The sequence below is a fragment of the Quercus robur genome, chromosome 9 (genome assembly GCF_932294415.1).
Source record: "Quercus robur chromosome 9, dhQueRobu3.1, whole genome shotgun sequence".
NCBI classification, from domain to species: domain Eukaryota; kingdom Viridiplantae; phylum Streptophyta; class Magnoliopsida; order Fagales; family Fagaceae; genus Quercus; species Quercus robur.
Window position 1 is genome coordinate 42,154,559 of NC_065542.1, and position 24,953 is coordinate 42,179,511.

At 36.8% G+C, this 24,953-nt stretch overlaps 2 protein-coding genes across 4 annotated transcripts in view; both read left to right on the forward strand.

The window, feature by feature from the left end:
• The window catches only part of LOC126698470 (putative E3 ubiquitin-protein ligase XBAT35), a 40,651-nt gene extending 35,171 nt beyond the window's left edge, over positions 1 to 5,480 (forward strand). For both annotated transcript variants that reach the window (XM_050395718.1, XM_050395717.1), the window contains exons 7-9: positions 1,394 to 1,496; positions 2,557 to 2,642; positions 4,702 to 5,480. In XM_050395718.1, the coding sequence (XP_050251675.1) occupies positions 1,394 to 1,496; positions 2,557 to 2,642; positions 4,702 to 5,091 (579 nt within the window). In that variant the 3' untranslated portion in view covers positions 5,092 to 5,480. The remainder of the gene's footprint in view (positions 1 to 1,393; positions 1,497 to 2,556; positions 2,643 to 4,701) is intronic.
• Positions 1 to 24,059, forward strand: part of LOC126698469 (putative E3 ubiquitin-protein ligase XBAT34) — a 31,517-nt gene extending 7,458 nt beyond the window's left edge. The window contains exons 1-9 of one of the 2 annotated variants that reach the window (XM_050395715.1): positions 14,369 to 14,724; positions 16,079 to 16,193; positions 16,494 to 16,574; positions 16,674 to 16,762; positions 16,865 to 16,950; positions 17,186 to 17,267; positions 19,665 to 19,767; positions 20,767 to 20,852; positions 23,166 to 24,059. In XM_050395715.1, the coding sequence (XP_050251672.1) occupies positions 14,602 to 14,724; positions 16,079 to 16,193; positions 16,494 to 16,574; positions 16,674 to 16,762; positions 16,865 to 16,950; positions 17,186 to 17,267; positions 19,665 to 19,767; positions 20,767 to 20,852; positions 23,166 to 23,879 (1,479 nt within the window). In that variant the 5' untranslated portion in view covers positions 14,369 to 14,601 and the 3' untranslated portion in view covers positions 23,880 to 24,059. Of the gene's footprint in view, positions 1 to 14,368; positions 14,725 to 16,078; positions 16,194 to 16,493; positions 16,575 to 16,673; positions 16,763 to 16,864; positions 16,951 to 17,185; positions 17,268 to 19,664; positions 19,768 to 20,766; positions 20,853 to 23,165 lie in introns of those variants that run through there. The other variant, XM_050395716.1, reaches the window with a different exon arrangement.
• Positions 24,060 to 24,953: the final 894 nt, after the last annotated feature.

The following is a 24,953-nucleotide window of genomic DNA, read 5'->3' on the forward strand; positions in this document are numbered from 1 at the left end:
CATGATCCCAAGTATGGCTTAAAAAGTAGAAGTGTAGTATGATCCCAAGTATTGATAATTCTGACATTCCCTCCTCAAATAGGAGCATAGATGTCCCTTTTGCCTTTCTTGCATGCAAAGATAACTGTGAGCATGTTTCTTAGCCTTTCTTTCTAGGTATTCACTTGGTTACTTAGTTGCTCACCTGTTTGTACTTAAAAGGCATGAATTAAATTGAAAATGTTCTATGATAGAAGAAACTAAGAAAGGCTTCCTATCTTTTTGCCTTATTAGTCCCTTTTCTTTTTTAATCTCTTTATTCTATTTTTGTGTCATTTAGTGAGATTTTTGATGGAAAATATTTTTTTTATTGGTAAGTAACACACACACACCCTGTGGGTCTTGAACGCATGACTTTACCCTCATTATTAAGGGAGGAGGAAATGTCATTTGAGCTAGAGCTCACTGGCAAGTTTTGATGGAAAATCTTGTCTACCATACACATCTCCCTCATCCCTTTATTTATATTTATATTTTAAATAAGCAATATTCCTTAATTTCCTTTAAATTTAAATTAACTTTTTGGGTAAAGGAAAGGTGGGCTTTGATGGATGGTTTACTCAATTCAGTCTTTGTTCAGTTGCCCAGTCCTCCTCCTCAAGATAGATACCAATAACTATGACGGCGTCATGTATTCGTACTTATTGTCATTGAAAATGTTGCTATCTATCAGTTATGAGAGAAAAGTCCTGATTTAAGGATCCAATACAACATGCTTATAGGTTCATCTCATGTGTAAAAATTCATGTCCCAAAATGGTCCCTTTCCACTTCTTAATAGTTCCCTTTAAGTAGATAATGACGGTGTTATTTGAACTAGCATTATCCACCATCGTAGTGAAAACGCCATCAATATTCCTATGGCAGAGAAAGATGAAGCACAATGATAAGTACCCATTCTCATGCCATGTGGCAGTGCCAAAGAACCACATAAATAAGTGAGAAATTTATTGCTGCAGCAACAATAATCAATCAGCCACCAGCCATCAACAGGACTGCTGAGTGTGGCTATAGCAACTCAAACACTACAATTTGGATCCAAGTAAGATTTTTAGAAACCAAATGATGCATTTAAGAAGTAGTTTAAGATCCTTATAGAGGGGGAAATCCTCACTGGGAAAACCATGATGAGCTAGCAAAGCTCCTTTCTGGTGGAAAATCTCGAAAATTTGTTGAGCCATCATTACAACAACCTCAAATACCGGTTGGCTAGAAGCTGAACTTGTAGATTATTTCCTTCTAAGAGTTGTGTAATATGTCTTATGGTTTGTTCTTCAAATTATAGGAACTGTCTTACACATTCATATGCTACTGTCATTTATTTGTTTCAAACTGTAATTTTGATCAATGAACAGAAAGCACGGCCTCGTACAGTTATTGCTCTTTGGAAGGCCAAAATTGAGGAACCCAAGTTTCAGCAAAAGGATCCAGCAGTCATTATATTTGACCAGCCTACTAGTAATTTCTTGCCAATGAAACTATTATCTTTGGATCATTTATAATGGAAATATTTTTTACATAAATAATTAATTTATGTGGACCCTGAAGAATCTCTATTTGTCATGATTTTCTTGTGATATAAATGCTATTATCATGATGTCTTAGTCTGAAACTTTTTTGCTTTCTTTTATGGAGTGGGGGATACCTATCTTTTTAGTAGATATTTTGTAAACATAGAACTGAAGCAAACAGTGTTGTAGCCTCGTGACCTGGTTTGCTCTTAGCATGCCTACCTGTATGGAGAAATGGAACTTTTGAATACTGAATTGGCTGTTTTTATCTTTGAAGTGATAATAATCATGTAAGTAGCATGTCACCTCTATAGTGCAGGTAGCAATATCTTAAACCTGGCATACCTTTAAAAGTGAATGTGTCTAACCATTTAGGGGCTGTTTGGTAGGATGTTTTGAACAATAGTTTTCAATGTTTAAACAATATTACACGTATTTTCATACACTTTTTCACCCATACATATTTCCAAAAAATACAAACAACGTTATTAGAACAACATTACAAAACGGCCCCTTATTTTGGCATTCTGATTGTCTCACTTTCATTTTTATTTTTTTACTTTAAATTATTATCATTAAAAATAAATAAGTTGTACTTGGTATCTGCACATGGACACATTTTTGCGCCTCAAAAAAGTTAGAAGCCATATGGTTCCAAAGTTTTAATAAACAATTTTCATACATGTTTACACAAATGTTTAATGTTCTTTTAGACTCTTGCTTTTATAGCCTCCTTTTGTCATTAATTTAATTTAATGAGAAAGGGATATCATGATGGGCTTATTTAGCGACTCTAAATTGATAGAACTGCTCCAGTTAAATTTTTACTTTTTTGAGTTTGTCCCTAAATGATCAATAGTTGAGACTGTGACAACTAAAATATGAACAGTCAGAGGGCATGTGCTACTGAGCACAGTTTATGCGTCTTGTTTTGAAACAGCATATACTTAATGTCTGTTCTCCTTTCTGAGCTTTTCTTGTCTATTGATCATATCTTTCTTTATCAGGAACTCGGAATATGCTTACATCTCCCCTTGAGGGTGATAAACAGCAACTTCAACAACTTTATAATGCATGCATGGGAATTCCTCAGGTAAATCATCATAAACTGTTCACAGATTGTAGTTCCACTAACTAGTACATGCATGTTGCCTGTATTTTCACATGTTGCACATGATAGTTACATAGGCTTTTGAATTCTGTTGGTTTGGATGACTGCTTACAGAAATTGAAACCATGTGCTGCCTCAGTCCTCACTCTCGATAAAATGTATTCATATTTTCATCAGCAACATGGTGCCTTATGAAGGATAATTTGACCTGTATACTACATGGAATATGGTTATTTCTTTTAAGGATTTTTTTTTTACCAAGACAAGCAATTATTGAATGATCATGTGGATTTTTAATTAACAAATAGGAATACATGATGGAGTAAGTTTAAACATCCTCTTCTAAAACATATTAATGACAGATTAATTTGAATGCAAATTGCTCTCAGTTTTAATTATGAGACAATCTACTTGCACATTAACAGTAGCTACTTTTAGGTAAGGATGTTGAATTGATCATAGATCAATCAATTGGGTGGGATGGAGGCTTGCCTAAGCTCGTCCCAAATAAGTGTCTGCTCATCAAGCTCATCCCAGCCCAAATTCAATTCTAAAGTGTACAGCTTCTGAGCTCAGCCCATTTTGTTTGGGCAAGCTTCTGGCTGAGTTTGGGCTGGCCTGTGATTAATACCACTAAAACTTAAGATAGATTTAATTCATGAAGTAATTTTAGCAAGGTATTTTGACCCCCAAGACATATGGGTTTGTATTATGTGTTTTGACAAGGAAAAATCTTTTTTGTGATTAATTTATTTAAGGACCATTTATTGCATGTGTCCTAGAAGTCTTCCATAGACTCCAGTGTTTGACTCCATTATTTGAAAAAAGACTTCCGAAAAAAACTATAGTTCCATCTACTTTCAGCCTTGTATTATTGATCACATTGTTGTAAACATGTCCAATTTGATAGGGCCCAGTGATGGGGAAAAATGTTTCAGTAATACTGGCGCTCCTCAACGAGCATTGTGGAACACATAAATGGTTGCCTTTGAATAGATACTATCATGAAATAAAAAAGGAAAAAAAGAAAAAAGAAGATAAAGACATTTATCTTCTCATTCTTCGACAAAGTAAGGACCTTCACTTGCATAGTAGAAATCAAGGAATGCTGTTAGCTTAAAGCATTACAATCAATATCAAGCACCTTGTCAAAATTTGGCAAAGAGAGAGTGGGATCTTTAATCACCTTTTTCTTGATGATTTCAAAGTTCTTGTCAACTTTATTTGCCTACTTGAACTCCTTTCAAGTATTTGGTGATAGAGGTAATGATGGTGCTGAATCCTTTGATGAACCACTGATAGGACGATACAAGACCATGAAAACTTTGAATGTCATAAAATGATTTTGGCGTAGGCCAGCTTGTGATTGATTCGGTTTTTGCTTGGTTCTATTTTTATCCCCTTGTTAGAAACAAAATAGTCCAAAAATGCAAGGCCACGGTAGAGAAGTGGCACTACTTCAAGTTGCTGAACAACTTTTGTTCCTTTAAAAGTTTGAATACTTATTGAAGTGGCACTAATTGTAGATGTTCCTTTAAAGAACATAGCAGTTACCAATACCATAGTGTGGCATTTGAGTCCTTTTGTTTGTATCTATAGAATCTATTATGCACAGCTAGGATCATATTGAAGTTTGCATCTCAATTATCTTCCTGTAAGTAGAAATCTTGAACACATTGTTTTACTTTCAATTGTCAAATTCTCCTTTGGTTTAGAAGTTCTAAAAACTTCAGTATTTTCTTGATTTAGAACTGTGGAAGAGGTCCATGAGGGGAAATTAGGGTTTGGAAGAGCCTGAAAAGCTAGTCATCCTTGCAAATGCGTGAAATAATGGATTAAATTTGAAAAGTTATCTGGTATCTTGTGCTTTCTCAATGTATATTTCCAAAAGAGTTGTGAGTGATATTAAAGGAAAGCAGGCTTCAATTGGATCTTGGAAAGGATGAAGAAAAATAAAAGGAAATCATTGAATTGCTGAGTTTCGCTAAACATTTCATGAGATTACCACTTGTGTGTTATTACTAAACTCTTCATTTTTCAGGTTACGCCTCCCCCAGTGCCTACCCAAACCTCAACTCTAGAAGCTGCACCTCAAACTGATGAGAGTGGCACCTATAATGGGTGGGGTGTACCTGATTCTGGGCCAGTTGGCAATCCAGCTCAGCATGCCCAAACCAGTGATAAGGTGTCCCCATCTGCTCCACCTATTCCTGAGGATTTGGATGGAGCTTCTGTAACAAATGATGTGAAAGGTGAGGGCAGTTCTTCCTCATGTGCGATATGTTTTGATGCTCCAATAGAGGGAGCTTGCCTCCCCTGTGGCCACATGGCGGGTTGCATGGCTTGTTTGAATGAGATCAAAGCCAAGAAAGGGGATTGCCCTGTATGCCGAGGCAAGATAAATTGTGTTGTCAGGCTTTATGCCGTCTGATAGGTGAATAGCTTATGATTGGAGCTGGCCTGCAGGTGGGATTGATTCAAGATTTTCACATATTCATCTTAATATATGTGGATTTATCATGAGCTTGTAGCATAAATTTAATGAGGCTATGTATATAAATATGTACGGGGCAACAGGGCCATTGTTGGGCAGTCTGCTTGGTTACAAAACAAGGCAGAGTTTTTTTTTTTTTTTGGTGAGCTTGTAACATGCATTTAATGGGGAACTCTGGATATAAGTGTAAGCCACAAGACCCATGTTGCGAATGTACTGTATAGCTAGGGAGGAAGTTCCCATACTACAAGAAGTGAACGTAGGCCGAAATTTTATTGCGCTAAAGTTAATTTATTAAATAAAGTTTTTCTACCTTAAAGAGGTCAGGGTGTGGACTGGTTCTACTTGCCCGGCCATGCCTTGCTTTGAAAATAGTTTATTTGGTACGTGTATTTAAATAACAATTTTCAGTTTTTTTGAAAGTATGTGTGGGTAAAAAAGTATATTGAAATACGTGTAATGTTGTTTAAATACTGAAAACATGTGTTTAAATTTGCGTACCAAACTGGGCCATATATTCATATTTTAGTTATAACTAGTCGCAATGTGTGAAAATATATAACTATTATGTAATAGGATGTAATATATAAAAAGTAACAATTGCTACAAGTATTATTTATTTTTTTTAAATATTTCTATGAGTATTTTTCATTCTTTTATCTCTACAAATTATAAATATATCTGTAGGGACACGATTTGCGTTGGACCACGGTAGGGTTGGGTTCGCACGTAAATGGACCCGTGCAATATCATTTGTAGAGAGTGGGGTCGAAAGGCTAAGTCATGTTTACTCGGCTGTGGTTTTGTTAAGTTTTTCCTGCATGATTTAGAGGTGTTCACCCCTTTGGTCCTCTCCTTTCTGGAAGGTCCTCTTTTTAGGTTGCAAATTTTCCTTTTATATTAGCATGCATTCAATTTCCTTCGTCCACGTGTAGGGTCGAACTTTCCTAGCCTGACACTTGTCCCATCAGTTTAAGACCTGAGTTGTTGGGAGTGGTTGAGTAGGCTAAAGAAACACGACTCTGTGAGAGGCAAAGCTCCGTCTAGGGCAGGTAGTTTGGGCAGCCTTTCCTAGATATTTTAGATTTCTTACAAGATTATCCCTATGCCGCTTTTACCCCTTTCCTTAGTGTAGCTCTGGGCTAGCCGAGGGCTGTACCCTCCTCGGCGGTTTCTATGGCCCATTGGTGCTTTGCGTTTATTGGGCTGGGACTATTATCCTCTTCGGCCTGGGCCTTAAGTATTCCTATGAATAGGTGGATCTGGCCCATCTGTTGTCGGGCCCCACAATAGCCCCTCAAAACCCTGCTATCCAACTCCTCGGTTGGAAAGGTGGGTTTTGATGATACCGAGACTCTATTGCGGCTCATTAAGTTCGGCCCTTAATCAACGTCTGCGACTTTTCATCTCCCCAAGGAATGCGCCGGTCTACGAGGTATTTCCCTTGACTTACGCGTGATGCGTTTATTCCGTTTGGTTAGCCGTAGTGCGCTTTTAATGTCTTCCTTTTACGAGGCCTCTTAAATCTAGCGGTTATGGATAGCTTGGAGAAACGAAACGGTTTTGCATTTACTAGCAGATTTCTTAGAGGATCGGAGCGTGTCACGTACCCTCGTCTTTTTCCCTACATAAAGAGAGAAGATAAGAAGGTGATTCTCTCATATGCGAATCCCTTAGACCCTTCTCAAAATCCACTTCTTCCCTCTGGTTATTCCTCAGTCGATAACACGTCCCCCATAGTGATCAAGCATGAATGAATCCCTCCTTTCCCAGAAACACCATACCTTAACGAAACTTGAGATGGCTCGGTCGGGGCAAGGGTGGTGGAGACTCAAGGTTTGTCTCCCCACTCTTTTAGCCAAAATCCGAAGCAGGGGCTCGTCACATCCTATTTCCGGTGTGGCCGAGTCAAAAACCTCCCTTGTCATCTCCATCTGCTCTCTCATGAGCATACCTAATATGGCTCCCCTTTTCCCTCTTTTGCTCCTTTTACTTTCTTTTCATTGCTTCCCTCATCTTCTCCTCCTTCCCGCTCATGTCTTCCATCTTCTTTTTCCCTTACTTTTTTCAGCAACAAGAGCTTGCTGCAGTGCTTCCATGTGTTCCAATTCTTCTTCCTTGTCCTTCATTATTTTTGTATAAGGATCTTCTCCTGATGTGAACAGTACTGAGGCATAGATTTCAGAAAGACTTTGAAGGCGAATTCAGAAGACACCTGATGGTTTAATTATTTGCGTTACGGATGTTGTTACTGTTTTAGCAGTTCATTTTTTGTATTGGCTCATTTAAGCCCTTCCTTGTAGGTTGTAACAATTTTTCATATTAATAAAAGTGATTGTTACTCTATTTCGTATGTCTTGTTTATATACTTGTTTTTGGGTATGGTTCTTTTGGCACATCACCTCGTGAATGAGTGTACTCCCCGTATGTGCTTTCTCTCAGCGCTACTTAGGGCAGGAGCCCCTTGAAACACGATTCAACTCGTTCTAATTCGTTCTAACTTACCTATACTACCAGGCATAATAATAATTGACAATAAGTTAAATTCAGGAAACTAACCTAGGTATCGGTTGAACGTCCCGTGATATGTGCGGGAATGCTGTCCGAGAAACGATGAACTCCAAATAATTCATTGAAGGGGGTGACTGAGCATCGAGCGACTTTGATTATGTTTTTAGAAACATGTTACTCCATTTCATATCGGCCCTTTTGGTGTTGAGGGTCCGAGACTTGTATGCTTCCCTTTAAGTAGTTGGTTTCCCCAGAGGCTTGGGTCCGAGGACCATGCAAGGCCTTGGTTCTGTCCAAAACTTGTATTCTTCTTTTTAAGTAGTTGGTTTCCTCAGAGGCTTGAGTCCGAGGACCATGCAAGGCCTTGGTTCTGTCCAAAACTTGTATTCTTCTTTTTAAGTAGTTGGTTTCCCCAGAGGCTTGGGTCCGAGGACCATGCAAGGCCTTGGTTCTGTCCAAAACTTGTATGATTCTTTTTAAGTAGTTGGTTTCCCCAGAGGCTTGGGTCCGAGGACCATGCAAGGCCTTGGTTCTGTCCAAAACTTGTATTCTTCTTTTTAAGTAGTTGGTTTCCCCAGAGGCTTGGGTCCGAGGACCATGCAAGGCCTTGGTTCTGTCCAAAACTTGTATTCTTCTTTTTAAGTAGTTGGTTTCCCCAGAGGCTTGGGTCCGAGGACCATGCAAGGCCTTGGTTCTGTCCAAAACTTGTATTCTTCTTTTTAAGTAGTTGGTTTCCCCAGAGGCTTGAGTCCGAGGACCATGCAAGGCCTTGGTTCTGTCCAAAACTTGTATTCTTCTTTTTAAGTAGTTGGTTTCCCTAGAGGCTTGAGTCCGAGGACCATGCAAGGCCTTGGTTCTGTCCAAAACTTGTATTCTTCTTTTTAAGTAGTTGGTTTCCCCAGAGGCTTGGGTCCGAGGACCATGCAAGGCCTTGGTTCTGTCCAAAACTTGTATTCTTCTTTTTAAGTAGTTGGTTTCCCCAGAGGCTTGGGTCCGAGGACCATGCAAGGCCTTGGTTCTGTCCAAAACTTGTATTCTTCTTTTTAAGTAGTTGGTTTCCCCAGAGGCTTGAGTCTGAGGACCATGCAAGGCCTTGGTTCTGTCCAAAACTTGTATTCTTCTTTTTAAGTAGTTGGTTTCCCCAGAGGCTTGGGTCCGAGGACCATGCAAGGCCTTGGTTCTGTCCAAAACTTGTATGATTCTTTTTAAGTAGTTGGTTTCCCCAGAGGCTTGGGTCCGAGGACCATGCAAGGCCTTGGTTCTGTCCAAAACTTGTATTCTTCTTTTTAAGTAGTTGGTTTCCCCAGAGGCTTGAGTCCGAGGACCATGCAAGGCCTTGGTTCTGTCCAAAACTTGTATTCTTCTTTTTAAGTAGTTGGTTTCCCCAGAGGCTTAGGTCCGAGGACCATGCAAGGCCTTGGTTCTGTCCAAAACTTGTATTCTTCTTTTTAAGTAGTTGGTTTCCCCAGAGGCTTGAGTCCGAGGACCATGCAAGGCCTTGGTTCTGTCCAAAACTTGTATTCTTCTTTTTAAGTAGTTGGTTTCCCCAGAGGCTTGAGTCCGAGGACCATGCAAGGCCTTGGTTCTGTCCAAAACTTGTATTCTTCTTTTTAAGTAGTTGGTTTCCCCAGAGGCTTGGGTCCGAGGACCATGCAAGGCCTTGGTTCTGTCCAAAACTTGTATTCTTCTTTTTAAGTAGTTGGTTTCCCCAGAGGCTTGGGTCCGAGGACCATGCAAGGCCTTGGTTCTGTCCAAAACTTGTATTCTTCTTTTTAAGTAGTTGGTTTCCCCAGAGGCTTGAGTCCGAGGACCATGCAAGGCCTTGGTTCTGTCCAAAACTTGTATTCTTCTTTTTAAGTAGTTGGTTTCCCCAGAGGCTTGGGTCCGAGGACCATGCAAGGCCTTGGTTCTGTCCAAAACTTGTATGATTCTTTTTAAGTAGTTGGTTTCCCCAGAGGCTTGGGTCCGAGGACCATGCAAGGCCTTGGTTCTGTCCAAAACTTGTATGATTCTTTTTAAGTAGTTGGTTTCCCCAGAGGCTTGAGTCCGAGGACCATGCAAGGCCTTGGTTCTGTCCAAAACTTGTATTCTTCTTTTTAAGTAGTTGGTTTCCCCAGAGGCTTGAGTCCGAGGACCATGCAAGGCCTTGGTTCTGTCCAAAACTTGTATTCTTCTTTTTAAGTAGTTGGTTTCCCCAGAGGCTTGGGTCCGAGGACCATGCAAGGCCTTGGTTCTGTCCAAAACTTGTATTCTTCTTTTTAAGTAGTTGGTTTCCCCAGAGGCTTGGGTCCGAGGACCATGCAAGGCCTTGGTTCTGTCCAAAACTTGTATTCTTCTTTTTAAGTAGTTGGTTTCCCCAGAGGCTTGAGTCCGAGGACCATGCAAGGCCTTGGTTCTGTCCAAAACTTGTATTCTTCTTTTTAAGTAGTTGGTTTCCCCAGAGGCTTGAGTCCGAGGACCATGCAAGGCCTTGGTTCTGTCCAAAACTTGTATTCTTCTTTTTAAGTAGTTGGTTTCCCCAGAGGCTTGGGTCCGAGGACCATGCAAGGCCTTGGTTCTGTCCAAAACTTGTATTCTTCTTTTTAAGTAGTTGGTTTCCCCAGAGGCTTGAGTCCGAGGACCATGCAAGGCCTTGGTTCTGTCCAAAACTTGTATTCTTCTTTTTAAGTAGTTGGTTTCCCCAGAGGCTTGGGTCCGGGGACCATGCAAGGCCTTGGTTCTGTCCAAAACTTGTATTCTTCTTTTTAAGTAGTTGGTTTCCTGAAGGTTTAGCTCCTCAAATAAGGTGGGGGGAGCTGGCTTGGTGTTTGAAGCCCCTAAGCTTGTCCATGTCGTTGACAACGCGGAACGTAGCCCCTAGCAAGAGCTTATGTTGGAGTATCAGCAATATGTCGCCGGTGATATAGGCACCTTCATAGCCCCTTGTTCGAGAGAAGCTCAACTTCGCCACCGCTCGAGCTAACATGCAAGCCTCCCCACAGACGGCGCCAATTGTAGGGACACGATTTGCGTTGGACCACGGTAGGGTTGGGTTCGCACGTAAATGGACCCGTGCAATATCATTTGTAGAGAGTGGGGTCGAAAGGCTAAGTCATGTTTACTCGGCTGTGGTTTTGTTAAGTTTTTCCTGCATGATTTAGAGGTGTTCACCCCTTTGGTCCTCTCCTTTCTGGAAGGTCCTCTTTTTAGGTTGCAAATTTTCCTTTTATATTAGCATGCATTCAATTTCCTTCGTCCACGTGTAGGGTCGAACTTTCCTAGCCTGACACTTGTCCCATCAGTTTAAGACCTGAGTTGTTGGGAGTGGTTGAGTAGGCTAAAGAAACACGACTCTGTGAGAGGCAAAGCTCCGTCTAGGGCAGGTAGTTTGGGCAGCCTTTCCTAGATATTTTAGATTTCTTACAAGATTATCCCTATGCCGCTTTTACCCCTTTCCTTAGTGTAGCTCTGGGCTAGCCGAAGGCTGTACCCTCCTCGGCGGTTTCTATGGCCCATTGGTGCTTTGCGTTTATTGGGCTGGGACTATTATCCTCTTCGGCCTGGGCCTTAAGTATTCCTGTGAATAGGTGGATCTGGCCCATCTGTTGTCGGGCCCCACAATATCATACTATTATTTTTTGTATTTTTGATTAATATTTTTTTTTAAGGAGAACTATATTTTTCTAACTTCTGTTGTAGTGTGTTATATTTGATATACAACTAAACTTTATAAATTTCAAATTTATTATTTGAATTTCTCATCTCTTAAGGAATAAGGAAATTATCATAATAATATAAATTCATCACAAAATTACAATGTTATCTTAACCAAAATTAAGATGAAATAAAAGGAATAAAAGATATACTTTATAATAATTTATCACTCAAAAAATTGGTAGACATTTTTAAATTCACAGACATGTAAATTATGTTTTGATATAAACTCAAATTCCTATTTAGGGATGTGCATGGGTAGGGTTGGGATGGGTTAAGGGGATCTCTTAACCCAACCCATCATGGTGGGTCAAAAAAAATTCAACCCAACCCAACCCATCACATAAGTCCAACCTAACCCACATGGGTTGGGTTGGGTCAAATTGAACCCATGGGTTGGACAATTTTTTTTATTACTATTATTATTAAATTGAGCAGAAAAAAATATATCACACTTGCCACCTGAGTTGATAAACAAAATATACATTAATGTATAAACTAATATTCCAACTTAGTTGTAAACAAAATATGTATAAGTATTCAACTAAGTTGATAAACAAAACATAAATGAATTAGTATCCTAATTCACTTATAAACAAAATATACATGAGTTCTTTAATCAGTTATAAACAAAATATATCTAAAATTTTAATTTTTTTTATTAATTATATAATATATTTAAATATATATTAAAAGAACTAATAGAATTTTATATTATATATGATAGTAGGAATCGAAGAAGTGCTATACAACTAGTTTTTTTTTTAATTTATTAAATATATAATATATTTTAAACATATATTAAAATATGGGTGGGTCAGGTCGGATTTGGCGGGTTTGTAATTTTATGATCCAAATCCAACCCGGCCCGCTATAAAAAAAATTTTGTAACCCAACCTAACCCACCAAGCCCTAAAAATCGACCTAACCCGTCGGGTTGGGTCGGGTCGGGTTTGGCAGGTTAGCGGGTTGGCTGCACACCCTTATTCCTATTTTCCTAAAAATTAAGTATAAGCTTTATGCCAGCAAACTCTTTTCAATTAGTTTAGGTGCTAGGGTTTTTCAAATTGTTCTTCTATCATTGAGTTTTTTTCTTCTACTCTTTAAATTGTCCCTTGAGTTATTTTTTCTTTGATGTTGTTTGTTGTTTTTTCTTATGTTCACCGTCATGAACACAATGTATTTTCTTTCATTTTTTTTTCATCACGATTAATGTTACTCTTATTACCTATAAAAAAGAAAAAGAAAAAAAAACTAAGTATTAACCCAAATCAAAATTCAAGCAAAGCTATATAAAAAGGGAGAGTGAAGACTTTATATTGGGAAATTAAAAAAACACAATACCAAAACACATATTTTAAAAAAAAAAAAAAAAAAAAAACCATCAATCTTAAATAGAATTATAAGAAAGAAAAAAAAAATCTACAAGAGAGAGAGAGAGAGAGAGAGAGAAAACTTAAGATTTTTTGTGGGGAAAATATGAATTGAATGGAAGAAATAATATTGAATTTATACAAAATAAAATAGGAAGAAGAATAGTCAAAATATAAGAAAGAGAAAATGATGAAGAAAGTGTAACAATAAAGTGAGAGTAGTGGGAAGATAAAGAGGTAAAATAGAGAGCAGTGAGGAAACAAAAATGTAAGGAGGGAGGGGAAAGGATGAAAGAAGTGTAATAGTAAATGTGGACTAATAGGGAGAAGAGTATTTTTTTTTTTTTTTTTTTAGAATAGAGAGAATAAATGTTTAGAAAGAGAAAATAAGGTAGAAAATAAGCGGATGATGTGGACGCTGATGTGACTCAATAAGAGTGTAGTAACAATAAATGCTATACTTCAATTTTTAGATATACTAGTCGTTAACCCATGCGATGCACAAGAATAACCACTGAATGAGTTTCAAGGAAAAAAAAAACAAAAAACCATTATTTTTGAGTTGGAGCAGTAAGCAAAAATGTATGAAATTAAAAAAAAAAATGATATTGAAAGAAATAGCATAATTTTCTTTTTGAATCCCAAAATTTTATTAGTTAGACAGAAAAAAGTAATGTTATTATTATTATTTATATATTTTTTGAAAAAGTAATGTTGTTTTATTTATTAGTTTGTGTTGTATGTATAGATATATATAATATATGTTGTAATATATATGCCAAAAAGTGCTTATTGGGCAAAAATGTGTATATTAAATGAAAAATTTGTCTATTGATCGGAAAGGTGTCTATTGGGTGGAAAAGTGCTTACTAAAAGGTGTCTATTGAAATGTCATAACCTTTCATATTGGATATACAAAAAAGTGTCTATTGATCGAAAAGATACCTATTGGCCAAAAATGTGTCTAACAAAAGGTGTTTATTGAAAAGTCATAACCATTTATATTGGATATACAAAAATGTGTCTATTGATCGAAAAGATGCCTATTGGCAAAAATATGTCCACCAAAAGGTGTCTATTGAAATGTCATAACTTTTCATATTAGATATGCAAAAAGGTGCTTATTGATCAAAAAGATGCCTATTGGCTAAAAATGTGCCCACTAAAATGTGTCTATTGAATAAAAATACGCCTATTGAATAAAAATGTGGCTATTGATCGAAAAAGGTGCCTATTAAAAAATGAAAAGTTACAGATGTTCGATATTGTATAATATATATATGTGGGATTAATTTATGTAACCACAATAAAGAGCAATCATCATTCATTTCAATCTTATATTATATATATATATATAGATAGATAGATAGATGTATATTTTTTATTGTTATTTTAAAAATATTTAGTACTTTCATGGCCGTCATTTTCATTTATATTTCAAATAATTTATCTCTTCAATATTGAAGTCACCTCATTAAAATTAATAAAACATTTTCGACTTATTTGGGACCCAACTTATCTCACTCTCGCTCCACAGGGTTTTTTCTAACCCGAAAATGAGATGGGGCGAGTACTTATGACACGATCCGCCCCGTTGCCATCTGTTGTAAAATTGTGAATATGTAATCACAAATATCCACTTTGATTAAAAAAGCAAAAAGAAAAAAAAGGAAGGAGTTTGATGAATAATGGGAAGTTTCCTGTCAAAAACATCCGAAACAGAGTCAGACAAAACATTCCTTCTCTGCTAAGTTTCCGAGACACAAGCCAATATCCCCTTATTTGAATTCAGAGAATTACAATTTTGCACTCTATTTTCACTCTTTTCCTTTTTCTTAGCTTCAGAATATCTCTATCATTTCTTGTTATTATGGGCCAAATTCTTGAACCCATGAGCCAACAACGACCCCGAGCCGAGTTGCTCCATGAACTGGTCAGAACTGGAAATGTGGAAGCCATTAAAGCACTTTGCAGAGAAGGTGCTAGCCTTGAGGTAAACCTCACAATGCTCCTCGACCCCCTTTTTTTTTTTTTTTTGGTTTAATTGTTTATGTTTCCAAAAACATCAACTTTACATCTTATTCTTGTTTTTTGATATTTTTGGGACATCCTAGCGTAATGGGTTTTCGTTGTTTATTGCTTATTGGGATTTATGTGTATAAAAAAGGTTTATAACCAACCATTTCTGTGCAAGAATAAATCGGTTATCATAAAAATTATCAACTCAGGACAAGCTTTCATATTGATATTGGTTCTATTTTGTGTAGTTATTAACAAGAGAAATGCTATGTAAACAACATTTTCACAACACTTTTATATCATAACAAATTTGAAGCGACAGGTTGTTACTTGCCGTTATTAGTGGCTAAAAAAGTCATTTGAGTGGTTGGTTCAAATTAGAACCAATAACAACAACTTACTTCCTAGGATTTGTTGTGAAAGTATTGTGAAAATATTGTTTACATAGCACTTCTCAATCAATTTTGATACAGTAAAAGCTTAAGCCTAGTTATTGTCAAGAGCCCTGTAGCTCATAGGCATTGCCTCGTCTCCTTTTATGACAATTAAATTACAAAATAAATAGATAAAAAAAAGCTTAAGCCTAGTTATTGGAAATGGACTGGAATATGATGAATATCAATCACATAACCTTGATACCAAATTGCACTATAATTTGTAGTAAACTTCTTCTTTTGAAAATATGGTCTTTTAAAGACTCATATTCACTCACCTCCAACACGTATTTTGTAGGGAGTGCATCATCTACCCGTAATAAAATAGGAAATGTGATGAGAGAATGATTTATGTACTTGGGGATAACCATTTTCTCTCTCTCACATATTGATCAAAATATGATTCCAATGGTCCACTTCACGACCGTCATGCCTTGACTACTGTTGTCACATTCCATGACCGAAGCAATGATAGCACCACATGACCATTCTGGATCTTGGGATCTCTTTGTTGAGATAGTCTGAGAGATTGAAAAGGTGCTTAATGAAAAGGTCACGCCTGTTGATTTGATAGACTACATTTTATTTTTTGGATAAATTGATAGGCTGCTCACCTGTCAAAAATTAAAAGACCTATAAAAAATAAATTGATAGGCTACTTTGCTTTCAGCTTCCCATTATTTAGACCTCTTCCTCCATTCTTAAGAACATAAGTTGAGACGATATCAAGTGCATTTCCTCTATGTCAATCACGAAGAAGTGATGTCTTAATTTTGTCTTCTCAAACTGAATACTTCTTATGTCAAATCTAATGCTTGATAATTTGGTGCAAGGCTGTATACAATTGCTTTCCCGTGTGTGTTTTCATCGAGACTGAGTTCTTTTTTGTTACAGTGGATTGACAGCGAAGGAAAGACCCCCCTCATCGTGGCGTGCATGAATCATGACTTGTTTGATATTGCCAAAACTCTAATTGAATTGGGTGCCAATGTCAATGCTTATCGTCCTGGTATGCTTGTGAAAGTACTTACATTGTCCAATGGGTTATTGGTTATTATGTTACAAATGATAGTTGCTATTTGGCTATGGGTTATGTTTTGTTAGTCAGTCATCTTGTTGCATAACACATACAAAGCTATTCATGTTTAATTTGATTAAACTTTGAGACATAAATCAGTAATGATTTATTTATAATAATACTACTAATAACTGAAAAGGGTAATAAGTTAAGCTTGTATTGCAGTTTAACCAGTAATACTACTATGAACATGCAAGTTGAATTCAATCTTCTTCATTATTTTTGTAATAGGGCGTCATGCGGGTACTCCTTTACATCATGCAGCGAAAAGAGGCTTGGAACAGTCTGTTAAGTTGCTTCTTTCCCATGGAGGTTTGTCATAAACTATTAATTTGGGTTATGTCTTTGTTGCTGTAATAAGAATTATTTTGTCACAAGTTGAAAGACCTAGTCTATTGATTTATGTTTCAGCAAATGCTCTAGTGAGGAATGATGATTGTCAAACTCCACTTGATGTAGCTAGAGTAAAGGGGCATACTAATGTTGTTCGTGCAATTGAGGTATGCTTGACAAATGTAGAAGTCAAAAATTACTCAAAAAGTTTCTATCTTATCTGTATTGTTTAATATGGTTAATCATTTACTTTATTTTTTGCATTTTAGAATCATATTTGCTATTTCTCTGGCTGGCTGCGGGAATTTTATGGTCCTGGCATTCTTGAAGCATTAGTACCTCTGACAAGAAAAATGTTCGTATAACGTTCAATTTCTTTATTGTTAATTAATTTCATGTTATGCTCTTTGGATAGAATCATTTTTCTCGTAAAAAGAATGATCTGTCATTAACATTTCTGTACCATTGGGACAATTCTAATGCAAGATATAGATCCAAACTCTACTATTACTGTTCAAGGGAAATTTGAAGTGTTCTATTATTAGAAACAATGATATACAAATGTGCTGATTTGAGTTCATTACTTACAGTTGGGTTGTCGTTATACCTTGTGGTTCCAGTAATTCTCCAATGCCTCGCAAAATGGAGCTTGTCATTTATCCTACTTTGCAGGTATAACAGTACATATTTGTTGAGCTTTTGTTAGCGTTAATTATGACCTGAATTTCTTTGGTTGTTGAAATATATTTGTCTTTTTGGTTGCGATAACCTGTTATGAAATTGTATGATGAGAAAAATGGAATGAGAGACTACCACAGAGTGTGGCTGACACCTCTATATACGTTACAGCTTAAAAAGTAGAAGTGCAGTGTGACTTTGCGTAATTGATGATTCTGTTGACATTCCCACTCACACTGGAGCATAGATGTTCTTTTTGCCTTGCTTGTTTTAAATTTTGAAAACTAATTCTTGATTAACACCTTAGCATGCAAATATAACCTTGGGTCAAAGAGTGTGTGAGAGTGTGCATTCTTGTACACGTTGTGTGCATGTGTATTAGCCTTTCTTTCTTGGCATTCACATGGTCACTTAAATTGTGTTTGTACTTAAAAGGCATGAATTAAATAGAAAATGTTCTATAATAGAAGAATCTAAGAGGGCTTCTTATCGTTTTTCCTTTTTAATCCCTTTTTTTATTTATTTATAGATAATCAAAGTTTATTAATGAAGAGAAAGGAGGCAGTGTGTTCACGATGGGTTGTGTTCATAATGGTGAACCCACTGCACTTGTAACAAATACAAACAAATCAAAGAGAAAAACTAACAGACATAAGGAAATCAGAAATGGAAATACATTGTGTGAACCCCTAAATACGAGACCATTTAAACAGAGTCCCAACTAGCATAGACCTCAAGAGATCAATAGGTCTCTCAATATCTTCAAAAATACGGGTGTTGCATTCTTGCCAAATTAATCACATAATGCAGGCTTTGTTTTTGTGTCATTTAGGAAGAGTTTTGATGGAAGATAATTTTTTTATCGGCACACACACACCCTGTGGGTCTTGAACATACAACTTTACCAGTTTACCCTCCATCCCATTATTAAAAGAGGAGGAAGTGCCATTTTAGTTAGAGCTCATTGGCAAGTTTTGATGGTAAATCTTGTCTACCACAATCATCTCCCTCATCCTTTAGTTTTCTTTTCTTTTCTCTTTTTTTTTTTTTTTTTTTTTTTTTTTTTTTTTTTCAATTTTTAACATTTCTTAATTTTCTTTAAATTAAAGACATCTTTCTTACAACACTTTTTGGGTAAAGGAATGGCAGGGCTTTGAGGGATGGTTATACAATTTAGTCTTTGTTCAGCTGCTTGGTACCTCTCTTCTCCTTAGGATGGATACCAATAGCAGGAGTTTTGAAGAAACTGAAAGTTCTATGCCTGATTTTAAGTTCTTTTTTAGAACTTTATTAGATTGGCTGTCAGCCATGAGGAACCTCTCTTTATTTTCTATTATTGACTTGTTAGATTTATGCAGTTTTTGTAACTGATTGTTTATCCCAGTATATGCCCTGTATACTTGGGTGACTCATTTATCGTATTAATATAATCTTATTACTTATCTTTTATTCATACATATTGTCATTGCAAATGTCAGTATCTATCAGTAATGAGAGAAAAGTGCTGATTTAAGGATCCAGATGGCAAGTGGGTTTGCTACGGCAGGCTTATAGGTTCATGTACTTTTACACTGCATTTACCATGTGAATCCACATGTAGTGCATTGGTTGAGTGTATCTTAATTGCAGGGATTAAATCTAGACTTCTTAAGCTTTGTAGAGGTAGTGTAAGTGACAACACAAGTGGATTAATGTGACTGAATGATTGAGTACTACACACGCACAACAAAACATAAAAATATGAATAATAAGAAAAATTACTTAAGAGAAAATTTAATTTTTTGTAAAGCTTATGAGCCTTCGCTCTTCAGATTCTCTGTCTGGATACTAGTGTAACATGTCTGTCCATAATTTGGTAATTCAAATTCACTATAAACTTAGTTGGATATGGTTTTCCCATTGAGGATATCCTCTCTATAAGAATTTTAAACCACTTCTTAAATGTACCATTTGGTTTCTACAAGTTTTAGTTGGATCCAAATTGTAGTGTTTGAGTTGTTACTGCCACACACAGCGGTCCTGTTGTTGGCTGGTGGCTGATTGATTATCATTGCTGCAGCAATAACTTTCTCAGTTATTCATGTGGTTCTTTGGCAACTCTGCATTGACCACATGGCATGAGAAGTAGGATTGGGTACTTATCACTGTGCTTCATTCTTCTCTGCTATATGTTAGCAAACCCCCTGTCTAGTGTAAAATCTGCCAAAATTTGTTGAGCCACCAGTACAGCATCCTCAAATACAGGTTGCCCAGAAGCTGAACTTGTAGAGTATTTCCTTCTAAGATTTGTGTAATATGACTCATAGTTTGTATGTATATAGAAACTGTCTTTCACTTTCATATGCTACTCCCATTTATTTGTTTTAAACTGTAATTTTGATCACTGAACAGGATGCACAGCCTCGTACAGTTATTGCTCTTTGGAAGGCCAAAATTGAGGAACCCAAATTTCAGCAAATGGATCCAGCACTCACTATATTTAACGAGCCTACTAGTAATTTCTTGCCAATGAAACTATTATCTACAGATTATTTTTAATGGCAATATGTGTTAAATAAATAATTAAATTTGTGTGGACCCCAAAGAATCTCTATTTATCATGAGTTTTCTCGGGATGTCAAGACCATTTTCATGATGTCTTAGTCTGAAACTTTGGCGGTGGGAGAGGGGGGGAAGGGAGATTATAATTTACATGATACCTAAAATCCCTGTTTCTTTTTGGTAGATATTTTGTATTGATTTTATAAGGATAATTTATTGTTTTGGCATGTATTTTTCAAACAAGGTACCAACAAAATAAGCTAAAAGGTGGTCCTTTGTGCTCTCCAAATCCTCAAACATACTCCTTGTGTGTTTTTTAAGCCATTCCTATTACTTTATTACATATATGAATTATGCACAGCTGCCATTATATTTGAGGATAGCTTAACATTTAGAACTGAAGCAAATCAGTGTTTTAGCCTTGTGACCTGGTTTGCTCTTAGCAAGCCTACCTCACCAAGAAATGGAACTTTTAAATATTGAATTGGCAGTTTTCTCCTTAAAGCAATAATAATCATGCAAGTAGCGTGTCACCTCTCTAGTGCAGTTACCAGTATCTTAAACCTGGCTTACCTTTCTAGGTGAATGTATCTAACCACTGATTTTGGCATTCTGATGGTCTCACTTTCTCTTTTGATTTTTTATTTTCAATTAATATCATTATAAATAAATAAGCTCTACTTGGTATGGGTACATAGACACATTTGTGCTTCTCAGGAAGTGAGAAGCGATAAGGATCCAAAGTTCATTTAGCAACTCTAAATCTATAGAATATCTCCAGTTGAATTTTTCCCTAAATGATCATTAGTTGAGACTGCAACAACTAAAATATGATTAGTCAAAGAGCATGTTCATCTGAACACAGTTTACTATTGTTTTGTAACTGCATATACTTAATGTCTGTTCTCCTTTTTGAGATTTTCTTGTCTATTGTTCATATCTTTCTTATCAGGAACTCGTTATAAGCTTGCATCTGCCCTTGATTGTGATAAACAGCAACTTCAACGGCTTTATGGTGCATGCTTAGGAATTCCTCCGGTAAATTATCATAAACTGTTCACAGATTTTAGTTCCCCTCTCTGGTACATGAACATTACCTTTATTCACGCTTTGAGCGTGATAGGTACATAAGTTTTTGAACTCTGTTGGTATGGGTACTGCCTACAGAAATTGAAACCATGTGACTCATCACTTGATAAAATGTATGCTTTTGTTCATCAGCAACATGGTGACTTGTGAAGTATAATTTTTCCTTTATACTACAAGAAATATGGTTATTTCTTTTGGGGCATTTTCTTTAAACCAAGACAAGCATATATTTCATGATCATGTGGATTTTGAATCAACAAAATAGGAATACATAATGGAATAGTTTTAACATCCCCTTCTACGACATATTAGTGACATTAATTTGAATGCTGGAAATTGCTACCAGTTTTAATTATGAGGCAATCTGCTTGTACATTAACAGTAGCTAGTTTTAGGTAAGGATGTTGAATTGCTTATAGATCAGTCAATTCGGTGGTATGGAGGCTGTCTAAGCTCTTCCTAAATAAATGTTTGCTCATCAGGCTCATCCCTGCCCAAATTAAATTCTATAGTGTACAGCCTGAGCTCCATTTTGTTTGGGCAAGCTTGAGGCTGAGTTTGGGCTTGCCAGTAATTAATACCACTAAAATTTAAGATAGATTTAATTCATAAAGTAATTTTAGTGCAGTCTTTTGACCCTCAAGCCATGTGGGTTTGTATTATGTGTCTTCACAAGAAAAAATCCTTTTTGTGCTTTCCTCATTTAAGGGCCAATTTATTGCATGTGTCAGACTCCGTTGGTTGAAAAAAGACTTGTCCTCAAGTCCTACATCTTTTTATTCGAACAAAACTATAGTTCCATCAAACTTTCAGCCTTGTATTGATCACATTGTTCAACTGTCCAATTTGAAAGGACCCAATGATGGGGAGCCAAGTTTCAATAATATTGGTGGTCTCAACGAGCATTGTGAGCACATAAATGGTTGCCATTAAAAAGATACTATCTTGCAATATTGGAAAAAAAAAATGAGGTCCTTTGAGCACTCTTCCCATACCTTGGCAAAGTAAGGACCTTCTTGGTACAACTTCTACAAAATTTCGAAGCCCAAAACCTTCACTTGGATAGTAGAAAGCAAAGAATGCTGTTGGCTTAAAGCATCACAATCTATCTCAAACACCTTGTCAAAATTTGGCAAAGGGAGAATAGGAGCCTTAATCACCCTTTTCATGATGATTGCAAAGCTGTCTTCAACTTCATTTGTCCACTTGAAAATTCCTCCCTTCAAGTATTTCGTGATAGAAGTAATAATTGTGCTGAATCATCTGATGAACCATTGATAGGACAATGCAAGACACCACCACACACCTTTGGTGTAATGGTCACTCCACAAGTACAAGTTCTTGTAGGGAGGGTGGGGGGGGGGGTTGGGGGTTCAAGTCTCCAAGAGGGAGTTTTACACACCTATTCACTTTGATTAAGCTAGAGTAGAATCTATTTTAGATTAAAAAAAAAAAAAAAAAGATAGGATGATGCAAGACCATGAGAACTTTGAATGTCATGAAATGACTTTGGTGTAGGCCAGCTTATGATTGCTTGGATCTATTTTTGACCCCTTGTTAGAAAATAGTCCAAAATTAGAAGGCTACAGTAAAGAAGTGGCACTACTTCAAGTTGCTGAATAACCCTTTTTTTTAAATTTATTTTATTTTATTTATTAAATTTAAGTTTTGAATACTTATTGAAGTAGCACTACTTATTGAGGATTATTCTTTAAAGACCATAGCAGTTACCATAGTGTGGCATTTGAGTCCCTTTGTTTGTATCTATCAAAGCTGTTATGCACAGCTGGGATTATATTGAAGTCTGCATCTCAGATTCTCAATCATCTTCCTGTAATACTAAGTAGAAATCTCAAACGCATTGTTTTACTTTCGTTTATCAAATTCACTTTTGGTTTAGGGGTTCTAAAACTTCAGGATTTTCTTGATTTAGAACTGTGGAAGAGATTCTCATTTTGGGGAAATTATGCTTTGGAAGAGCCAGAAAAGCTAGTCTCCCTTGCAAATGCGTCAAATAATTTATTAAATTTGAAAATTTGTCTTGTATCTTGTGCTTTCTTAATGTTTAATTTGAAAAGAGTCGTCATTGATATCAAAGGAATGTAGGAATGTAAATGGAAGCATAAAGATATTTGAGAAAGGAACCTAAGCTGTTCAATGATTTCATCTTCTTTTTCTTCATCCTTTCCAAGATCTAATTGAAGGCTAAACATTTCTTGAGATTACCACTTGTGTCTTATTATTAAGCGCTTCAATTTTCAGGTTATTCCTCCCCCGGTTAATACCCTAAACTCAACTCCAGAATCTGCCCCTCAAACTGCTGCAGAAGCTGTTGAATTGGCTATGGCAATAAACGCCTCCATTCTGTCCGCTTCATTGGATAGACCCTCACTTCCTCCAAATACTCACCAGAGCTCTGAATCAATCAACACAAATGGTAGGGGAAATTCTGCTGAGAGTGGCAGTTATAAAGGGTGGGGCCCTGCTGTAGGAACCACAAATTCAGGTGCAAGCAGCAGTCAAGGGATGGACACAAATCCAAAAGAAGACTACAATGGCTGGGGTGTACCTGATTCTAGGCCAGTTAGTGATCCAACTCAGCATGCTCAAGCCATTGGTAACACTTCTCCCATTGTTTCCAGTAACAATGGAATTGCTGCATCAGTTCCATCTGCTCCACCTATTCCTGAGGTTTTGGATGAAGGGCCAATCCATTATCCATCCATTGATTTCAGTCCAGTGGACTGGTCTGTTCCAGCCAGAGAGGATGGAACTTCTGTAACAAATGATGTGAAAGATGAGGACACTTCTTCCTCATGTGTGATATGTTTTGAAGCTCCAATAGAGGGAGCCTGCATCCCCTGTGGCCATATGGCTGGTTGCATGTCTTGTTTGAATGAGATCAAAGCCAAGAAAGGGGCTTGCCCTGTATGCCGAGCCAAGATAAATCAGGTCGTTAGGCTTTATGCCGTATGATAATAAGTGAATGGATCATGATGGAGCTGGCCAATTTTCATATTTTATCATAATATGTTGTTGATTTATGAGCTTGTAACATAAATTTAATCAGGCTATGGATATAATTGTACAGGGCAACAAGGCCATTGTTGGCATATTTTATTTATTATTAATAAATTAAAATTTATTTTTAAGATAGTTAGATATGTAGCTCGAACCTCCTCTCTCCTTTGTCCCCAAGCAATTTGTGCATGGGAGGATTACTAGTGGTGAGACTGTCCCAGCAAAAAAAAAAAAAAAAAAAGAAAAAAAGGTGGTGAAAACTGAAACCCATCCTTTCTTTTTGTTTTTTTTCTTTGTTTGGTAGAGGTTACTGCAATTAGAGAGTCCGTAGGAGCCATGTGACAGTAAAATGTGTTGCCTTTCTGAACTGGCATAAGTGGTGTCGGTGGCAATGCAATCTCTCACTTTGGACCTCTAGAATCAAGGGAAGTTCACCCCTATATCTGCTCAGACATGAGACAACTCTCTCTCTTTACGCGCACACACAAAACTGTTTATAAAAACTACAAAAAACTGTATCTGTTTTCTTGTTTTCCAACCTCGGAAATATTACTGTGCTACAATAGCGAGAAATGGTATGCAGCTATCCAATGTTAGAATTATTCTTTGGCCACAACATAGGAAATGAGGGTTACAATGTCCTTGCAAATGATTATTTGAAACTTGAACGTTGGTTGAAGATATAGAATTCCATTCCTCGAGAAAGTGAGTTTGACACAAGACAGATGAAGCAACTAGACATTTTCATATGGTGTCTGATTTTTGACTTCAAAATGAGGTAAGGGACCATCCTAAAGGCCAAATGTGTACTGGATTTTTGATGATGTGTGAGTGTGATCATAGCAAAAGAGCCCACAATTATAACATCAATGACCCTACGTTCCATTTACATGAAACCAGATGGTGAAACCACCACATGGCGTGCTTCAGAAAATCTCACTATAATCTTCAAGTTGTCTTAACCTTGCCACAATACTTTGCATGAGTATAGTTTCTGTACCATGTCATATATAGTATTTTACTACTGTT